Source organism: Pholis gunnellus, assembly GCF_910591455.1.
Source record: "Pholis gunnellus genome assembly, chromosome: 4".
In the NCBI taxonomy this organism is placed as follows: domain Eukaryota; kingdom Metazoa; phylum Chordata; class Actinopteri; order Perciformes; family Pholidae; genus Pholis; species Pholis gunnellus.
In genome coordinates this window covers 21,187,707-21,197,596 of record NC_136530.1, presented here as the reverse complement: position 1 = coordinate 21,197,596, position 9,890 = coordinate 21,187,707, and the positions used below count along the sequence as shown (strand labels likewise).

Here is a 9,890-nt window from a genome sequence, read left to right as displayed (position 1 = left end):
ATCTGTTAATGTATTTCTGACTTGATGTCTCAATAATGAACATGTGAGAGGTTGGGAGTATTTTTAAATGAAATGTGATACTGGGAGACTCTGCAGGAAAAGCATGTGGTGTCCAAAGCGTTGCATTTTTGTATCGTCTTGTATGTATCGTGTCCTTAATGGTGTCCAGCCACTGTACTGTATGTTACAGTCAGCCAATATTAGAAAACTATAGATGAAGATGTTCATGGATTTATTTTCTTCTTTTAATTAACATCGTTTGAACCGTTTGTAAAATTCTGATATAACTAGACATGTGAGAATTGTAGCACATTACTGTTGAAAAATGAATGCTGTCTTTTTTTATTTTTTTTCTGAACAATGTATGTGCCATGATGGTCCATTGTGACGAGTACAACAAGCCAGAGGGGACAAATGATTTCTCATGTTCCGTTTTCACATGATCACAACGTAATTGTGCCGTGATGCAATTTCAGAAAGATTGCAAATGAGCAGGATGTTTTTATTCTCATAATCATTAAATTCATGTTGTGATCAGGTTGTCGAACAAAAAGCTGGTTCACTCTTTCCTCTTCAGCTTTCTGAACTATGTGTTTGTGCGACTGAGTAAATATCTGTCACGACTGTTGTGAAGAGGAATACGTTTTCCTCCTATTTGTGTTTTTTGTCTGACTATCTGACCATCCCTTCATGACTGCATTTGGGGATTTGCACAGTATTTTTTTCATGTATAAATACATTAAAAGTGATTAATGAGCTACTATCAGCTGCACCAGTTTGACTCTGCCCTCTCTACTACACACACATAATGTATTACAATTAGATTACTTCTTTTTCTTCCTCCACAATGCTACTTTTTAGTTGTAGGTTACTAGCAGTAGTGGTTAGCTGACATTGTTGGCTTTATTAGATTACTGTGTAAGAGTCAGTCCTGTTGTGTGTACATATTACTGAAACACAGCTTTATACCTCCTGTATACATCCAGCACCACATGAAGAGGTTCCCACATTCATTTTGTCTCCACCAGCAGGCTGTTTTGGTCCATCTGTTGTACCAAGTCAACTCTCCAAAAGCCAATCAGAGAGCTGCTGGAAATGTGCGGCCAAAATGATTTTAATGCCAAAGTGCAGTGACGGAGCTGTATAATGTATGACCACTAGAGGGCATTACAACATCAACGAAAGCAGACAGAGGCACAGGCCCAAATATCACCTTATCCATAAAAAACATCTAGTGTTCAGTCGGATTTACTGTGATGCACTTTCTGATAATCTGGGTAATTCTGAACGTATTTGAATGCATTCTTACCTGTTGCGTGAAGCTTGGGGACAGTATTGGTTATGAAGGAATGCTGGTTTCTCTTGATGGAGACCCACCTCACCGTCTCATCCAAACTCTGCTTTGGTCATTGGGCCTATGACGGACTTCGCATGGCGTCTGAGAGACAACATCCTTCTACTCGTTGTTCTGGTGCTAAATTAAATATGTGAAGTGATATTTCAGCAATTTATCTTGTGATGACTACAATTGGCTGTAGAATTGAGAATTGAAGGAGACGTCCACCTCGCTCTAGAAGATTATGCGACAGTTGACAAATTTCTACCCCGCATGCCTCCCTCACCCTAGATCGGTGTAGATCACAGAATAAACTCGCAGGACGCAGGCACCAGAGAGCCTGCTTTCACCAAATGCCACCTGCACAAATATATCTATTTTTTACAATAGATAAAAGTCCTAACACCTGTCCTACTTTTCAAAAGCCAGGCGACTAACAGTAAATGTTGATCGGGAGGAAATGGATTTTCATTCGGGTTTGGGAATGACGTGCAGCAAACTAGTACTTAACACCGTCTTGTGTTGGGTTGAGGCCTTTGTATAAAAAGACACACCAAAGGCTTTTTGTTTTTTCAAGCACGAGAAGAAAAGTGGAGCAGATTTTAAGGTTTGTAAGGTGATTTATTAAAACGTCCAATGGGTTTTCAGCTACTATGCAAATAACGCCCTTCTGGTCCAGTCTAACATGAGGGTAGGAAACAGTGGGATTTATTTATCATAGAACTGATGAATACCTCATTATTATCCTGTGGCAACACATATGCACTATGAAGGTGTGTAGCAGATGATCAAGTCCCAGACAGAGTTCATGAGAAGCTACTGATCCTCTTTTAAATTATTATTTATTTGCCACTGCTATCCAGTATGAAGGATGGGTGAATCCTCGTGGGACGTGCTGAGCAAAGAAGCACAATGTCCCGCCGTCACTTTAAATGAGGACCAACGGTTCCTGGGAATCCGACTGTAGGGGAGCTGGTTGGTGTCCCTTCGATCCCCCGGGGGCCATCGCCGACCCCAAGCCGCTCTGTTCCAGCTCCGCTATCACCAACATGTGTTTGAAGTCTGCAGGGTGGTGGTTAAATGTCTCTACCAATCGGTACGTCTCCTGCCTCTGCGTGCCGTAGAACAGCTGCACCTGGTTAGCCAAGCACTGAGCCTGGTGGACGGTCTGGAAAGGAGAGGTTTAGACGGGTTAACGTGTATCCAATGTTCGAGTCTTACACTACGGTCAGTTATTCCAAAAACCATGAATATCAACCTGCTGCTATAGCTGCCCTAACACGGCTTTGCACAAAATGATGGAATTATGTGGGCAGAAGTGTCGACGTACTTTTGCTCATATATTGTATGTTGACTGTAAATGATGAGGAAAAGACACCATTAATCCATAAATAAGTGTGTAGCCTCAGGAGTCCATACAGGTAAGGGACTCACAATGAACTTGGGGTCCAGCTCGGCGGTCATGAGGACCACACCCTTCTCATCCTTCAGGTCTGGGTAGTGGTAGAGGATCAGCTGACTGGGAGCGTGCTCGCCCTGCATCTGGACACCAACAGGGAGAGAAAAAAACTGCAATTAATATGGACAATTTTGGTGACTAATTAAAGGGTTAGTTATGAGTTTTTCAAGTGGGATTGTATGAGGTACTAGTCCTTAGTCAGTGTATTACCTACAGTAGATGGTGGTCTGCACACCCGCAGCACACAGGAGTACCAGCACAAAAGCTAGCATTGTACTGCTGTGGCCACTTTAAAAAAAAATCCAAACTATAATGTTAAATATTGTTATTCAGGTTTTGTGCAGTTTCCAAACTCATTCAGACCTGGTTATTATCATTCATATTTTACAAAAAAAAAAAGAAGCCTGTCAAGACACATGTTTGATCTATAAAAACTGTGATGTCTACTACAACTTTACTGTATTACAGACTTTCGAATAAATAAACACACATCTACTTAATACTACCTAAATTGCAGTGTGTGCAAAAAAAACAAACAAAACGGATACTTACCAGAGCATATTAGGGCCTTTGTAGGATTTAATTTCGGAGAATTTCAGATTTCTTTTCATGCAAATTTCTGACTTTATAATCTCAGATCATAGTCAAGTTTATTGTAAAAAAAGAAGTTTTTTTTCTTGGAATATTACTACTGGCTCTGTAAATAATATTATTTCTATTTTTATACCTTCAACGGCCCTAATGCACCGTTGCGGATAATAAATAAGGATGAAAGACTTTGCTACACTGTAATCATCATGCATCTGTCAGGTACATGAAAAATATGATTTGTGTTCATAACTGTTTGAACATTCAAGCTCAGATGAAGAAGCATCTTTTGTTGCACATGAGCGCAGTGCTGTTAGAAGCCCAAAGAGCGTGAGGGGTTCACCTGGACGTTGATGAGGGAGGTGAAGTGGAGCTCGTGTCCGGACCACTGACCCAAGAAGAACTCGTAGCCCTCCCTCTGAGGCAAAGCGTAGAGGAACTGACGAGACGGAAACCACACAGAGAGAGAGAGAGAGAGAGAGACTGATTTCAAACAATTTGGTTTGGTGTGGCAGAAAAAGTGAAAGCTCACAAAAGAACCCTTGTTTGTGGTTATAATGACAAACTGATATTCATAGTTCTCCATCAACACGTGTCAGTGTGAGCAGCAGTGATCTTACCGCATGACACGACTTTGATCGGCTCAAAATCACGTCGTACACCGGTGTCTGCAATAAAGGGAAGGTTATTAGACCCACTGAGTTCTATTCATTTACAAGCATCATTGTGCCACTGCACCACATGCTATAGCAGTCTACGTCAAACTCTATGGAATATCAAAAGCACATCGAAATATGCTGAATGGTTAAAATAAAATGTATTTGATTTATTTGAACTAATAAATCCAGGAGAACAGATTTTTTCAAGCAAAAGTTTAAAGACAAATATATTCAGGGGGGGGCTGTTGCATCTGGTTTAGCAACGGAAACTAATCACTTGTTCCATAGCTCACGATGAATCTCTCCACCATGAATATTATGTTAACAAAAAAGACTAAAAGGGAGAAACACAAATCATAACTGGTCGTCTGCAACAAGAGGTACAAGTCACAAAAAAGAAATGAAATGAAATGACTTATTGTTCAAGAAAAGTACTCGAATTTCGTGAGTTCAACATGAGAAAATATCTATCAAAAGACGTACATGACAGCAGTAAATATTAAATGTTCAGAGACTGCTGTATCAGCATGTTCTCTGGCGTTACGCTCACCGGGATGACGGCGCTGATCGTGTCTTTGGTCGAGAAATAATTCATCCAAAGCTGAGGGAGGAACACAAAACGGTGAAAACAAAAAGGGCTTCAGACGGCTTTCACTGGTGCACCACAAGTTAGACACCGGGGCTCAAGTGTCTGACCTCCACAGACTCACCTCAGAGATCTGCTCGGCCGTCTTGTCCCCGATCAGCTCCAGGTTGAGGATGGAGTCCAGTGTCTGAAGAACAACGCATTACAAAGTCTGTTACCAGAACAAACTTCATCATCGTCATCGTCACACTGCAAACGTTTCATTTTACATTTGGTCTATTCTGTAAAGAACAGTTTGAACGCCGAGCAAAATGAAAGCTGAACCGTTTGGTGAGGGAACCTTTGGTTTGCAGACGAGATTCCACAGAACGGGACCGAAGAACAACAAGAAGCTACGATGATCATACCAAAACCATTGATTGGTAACAAATGCCTACAGTGAAAATGTGGTCCATCATCATGAGTTAAATAGCTTAGTGGTGTTTTTTACATTTTTAACCATTAGTCAGAAAATGTGCTTTTAAGGACGTAATGTGTGACTTGAGTTGTGCCAAAGCTTTTGAGATTATTTTGAGATTTATTGAGCGTCATTTATTATTAAAAAAGTAATCCGGATGAGTGCTGAATATAGCCATAGAAACAGAATAAAAGTAAAGTGACGTAAAAGCAATACAATGTAAGATTAAGGCGGTTTAATCTGCTCACCTTGTTCTTTGTGAAACCTCCTGACGCTCCGTCGCTGGCAGCCATCTTGTCCTTTTTCTCCAACTGCAAAGATTCCCACAACAGAAGTGACGTCACAGGAATATGAAGACATTTCATTATGTAGATAATAAACATGCTCACAGGAGTATTGTTTTCTCCAACTATTGAGGACATTATGCACGCTGTGACCAGCTCAAGGTGAAAAGTTTTGGGTAAAAGTTTGAAGACTCGGTGATCTCCCAATCCATCAGAAGACTGCTTAAACATGCGTTTACATTTCTGACTTTAATATGTGCGATACTCCCGGACTACCAGAGCGCTGTCATGGTGTTCTCTGCTCTGTACTGAGCCCGGTTCGTACCGCACCTCCTGCTCCATGAGCGTGATGAACTCCGCCTGCTTCGAGTGTCCCAGCACATCCTTCTTGGCCTTGTGCCGGTTCTCAGTTCGGGCCTTGTACTCCTGTGGTTTGACGCTGAGAACAAGTCAGACATCAGGATCAGTGAAACACCAGCAACTTTCAAAAAGGCTAAATCCGCTTTCATCTTAAATGAGGTGAGATGCAGCAATAATTGACAGTTTTAGCAAACCTGCCTTGAATACTTCTACTTTAGTTAGTGACTCCCAGCATTCCTCGTACTGCTTTAAACGTACTAAGAGAAGAAGAGTCCTCAGCTCCGTGGAGCATCACACTAACAGTCATGTTTTACCTAGCAACAAGATGCGTCTGCTGACCATTATTTTGAGGAAACATTATCTTGTAAAATGATTTTCGATCTGGTTTAAGATAGATAATACTATGAAATTCATTATTCAGTGTGTATTTCTGTCTTTGCATCAAGGCAAAGTGTTTCCTCAAAGGCACGCACAATGTGTTGCTGTCCTTGGTTGAGTGTGGTGGAAGTTTGAGGGGAAAACCCCGTTCTACATCGTTCAGGAAGGAAACATTGAGGTGCATCAGCTTTCATTTAGAAAATTCTAATTCTCAAAAGCATTCATATCTATATTCAAAAACCATGGGGCTGAAATATTCAGCCCAAAGGGGAAATCAATTAGTAAAGCTAGATAGCAGGTTTTGGTTGTTGCTGTTCCGAAGCTGACTCCCAAATCTCAGTGACACACAAACAGGTGAGTTCTTAGAAAGTTCCTGATTTTAAACGATTGAATTATTTAAGTTGTTTATCGAGCAGAAACCCAAACCTTTTCTGTTCCCATCTTCTCAGATGGAAAGATTTTGTGATCACTGGGAATTCAACATCTTTGATTTCGGTTTGGAGTTTTTGGTCAGACACGAGGAACTTGACCTACATTTGTCAGTTTACTGGTATTTTAGAGCCGCTAATGATTCATCAAGGAGAGAATCCAAAGATTTAGTTATAGTGAAAAGCACTATTGGCAAAGTCATTTAAACCCATCACTTGTGTATCTTAAAAAGGGGAACACCACCTAAACTAAGTATTCCAATATATTATTTTTATGGCATAGAAAAGTTCAAACAATATTTGTCAACATGAGCTCTCAAAGCAAAACTTTACTGTTTACCTTGTGATCTCATCAAGTCTTAGGTATTAAGTCAAGTAGTATGCCTCTACATAGACAATGAATGGGAGACTCATTTTGTTGAACTACAACAAACTTGTTATACCCAAATGAGTAGTTGTAGAAGTATTGTTCTCAGTTCTGAAACAGAAAATGTACAATACTTAAACACTCCCCTGGATGCTCTGCGTCATCTATAACATCTTCACCAATTCATTGTCTATGGAGCTGTTTCAAATTTCTTAATTAGTTTTAGCACTCTAGTACTTGGATTTGAGAGAGTTGGTCATGTTTACTAACTTATTTGGACCGTCTTAGACCATAGGAATAACATTAATGAAAAGTAGTTGACCTACTCACTGATCAGGTGGGCATGTCAAGGGGAGGAGCCTAATTAAACTATTTATTATAACGGGGTTAGGGTTAGCTTTTAGAAATGAGACCTCAAAATAACCCAACCATCAGCTCATAGACCCGTGAATCAAATGGGTCACCTATCATGGTACAACTGACGTACCGATTAATCCCCAAGCTTCTGCACAAGGTACACTTTTTGTAAAACTATAAAAAATAGAAGTAATAAGTGAATACAGGCGAGTCAGAAGTAAATGTTATAATTTAATGAGCAGATACACTGCTTGATCATTTAAATGTGAACCGAATATGTCATTATCTCATCAGAATTTCGATTAAATCATTTCTGATACTATAATTAGTATTCACACTTGTCAATAGTCTCATTACTTTTAAATATTAGATTTAGCTGAAGAAGATTCGGACATAGCGGCTGAGTCGCTGGTAGCTAGCTACTGACCTGCGCAGCTTCTGGATCTTCTCCTGGTACTTGCTGAAGAACGGGTTCTCCTCCAGTTCTGGCTCCTTCCGCACCGAGAAGGCTCGGAACTGCGCCGGGACCAGTCCGGGGATCAGCGTTCTGATGCCGGTGGCCCTGACCGCTAACATCCCTCGGTACAAACATGACATTTGTACAATGGCCGCCGCCATCTTTCCATCGCCTCCGTCCAGCATCTATAGTGCTCCGGCGGGGAACGGCTTCAAAACATTGGTTCCGACAAGGGCGACAAATAATTAGTGCTGTAACCCCAGTTTGAATGGTTTTATTTTTCGCATGAAAACAAAATATAGTTAGCTTATAATGGACTGAAGGGTTCTGATGAGCGAAGATACGATAGTAAGTAAAACGTCTTTATTAATCCTGAGGGAAAACAGACCCAGAACAAAAGCACACAAAACACACATGTCTTTTAGCCTTTCTCTCATGTATGTAATGACACTTTGAGTGATTTTCAGAATATTTTCCAATATATGCATGACATAAAAGTGAATAATTAGCAACTTTAAATCTACAGCAGCTGTTTGAATGTAGTCCTGATATGTTGCGACCACTGGAGGTCAGTATGTCTCTTCATTGAGAACTCAGTCTGAATATTTACACATGCATGAGAGCTGCTGCTCACTGATATCTGAACACTGTGAATCACTGCAGTAATCTACCTCCACAAACACTGCTCAGATTGACAAATAAATAAATGAGCAGATAAGTAGGCTACAGTAAACAATCTGCTCCAACTCTCCAGAGTCACTTACTGATGTACTCATCTTTTCCTCTGTCTGTATGTGTGTGTGTGTGTGTGTGTGTGTGTGTGTGTGTGTGTGTGTGTGTGTGTGTGCACGACGCTGGCTGTAAATTTTATGACTTTTGTGTTTCCCTGATGACCGTGTGAGTGCTTCTGTGTTTACTTTCCACAACCAATCGTTTTCAATCACTAATCAATAAACGAAGCAGCTGGGAGCTGTTCCCCGTACATCTGGGTCCCAGCAGATGATGATGTGGCTGATGTGCATGTGTTAATGTGTGCATACATGGCAGCTGTTAATCAGCACAGATAATACCATTGCATGAGGTACACAAAGATACATTTTGAACAGCATTTTCTTTTCCCACGTGATTTTTGTGTTTAGTTTTCCTGTCTTTATTATTGTTTTGTGTTTTAATGTAGGCTCAGCGTGAGTTTCTATTTACAATGATGTAGCTGTTAGGTTTTTTGTCATTATGGAACTGCAGAATCATAAATTATCACAGTTTTTTTTCTTCCAAAAAGGACAAACAATATCTAAATGTAGGCCTAGATTGTAACTGGGATGCTGTACTAAAGTCTGTATGACAAGCACATCACATAATCATGTTGATCAGCACAGAACAACCGTGCGTGTGTGTGTGTGTGTGTGTGTGTGTGTGTGTGTATGGACTTAAATTAAGATTTACATGATGACAGGAGACAACCGCCCTGCCTTTTCAATCACCATCGCTAGATGTATCGGGTGAGTTTCTCTATTCCTAATACATGTTGACCTGCTGGTGAAAACAGTGTACTAACGGTGTAAGTATTTTTGCAAGAGGTGGTGGTTTTAGCACAGTGTTACCACATTTAAGTTGGTGTACCAGTTTAATGATCAAATGTTTTTTTTTTTTTGCTTCCATCCACCAATTCTATTTTCTCCGCCAGAGATTATGCGTTCGGTTGTGTACAAGTGTGTACATGTGTTTGTCCGCAGCTCATTTTTGCACACTACTAGACCCATCAGCTTTATTTCTTTTGTGCTCAGAATTGGCTGTGTGCCTAAGGACCTTTTGTTGTTTTGTTGATTTACAAAAACAATTTTATTGACTGTTTTATACCCTCATTGACTGCTGACTCCTGTAAAGAGAGCTACTTAGCTGTTAGCAGCAGAGTCCTGTGGTAATGCAGCCTGTGTATTGTCTCCCTTATATTTCACGACTGTCATGCATACACGCTGGACACACACACACACACACACACACACACACACACACACACACACACACACACACACACACACACACACAGCCTGTCCTGCACTCCCTGTTCCCGCCCATATGCCCCCTGACTGACCTGGCAGAGATCTGCAGTCTACTGAGTGCACGGTTGTCGTTGGTCTCTGTAAACACTTGAATAGTAATACTGTAAAAAACAA

At 40.7% G+C, this 9,890-nt stretch overlaps 1 protein-coding gene across 1 annotated transcript; it reads right to left on the bottom strand.

Moving 5' to 3' along the window:
- Positions 1-1,943: 1,943 nt before the first annotated feature.
- atpaf1 (ATP synthase mitochondrial F1 complex assembly factor 1) lies at positions 1,944-7,901 on the bottom strand (the record flags this gene model as incomplete). The annotated part of the gene is made up of 9 exons (XM_079158541.1): positions 1,944-2,504; positions 2,771-2,878; positions 3,727-3,822; positions 4,004-4,051; positions 4,593-4,643; positions 4,753-4,815; positions 5,334-5,396; positions 5,700-5,808; positions 7,687-7,901. The coding sequence occupies 9 exons, from the start codon at positions 7,899-7,901 to the stop codon at positions 2,265-2,267; spliced, it is 993 nt and encodes a 330-aa protein (XP_079014667.1). The 3' UTR covers positions 1,944-2,264.
- Between the last annotated feature and the right edge of the window lie 1,989 nt (positions 7,902-9,890).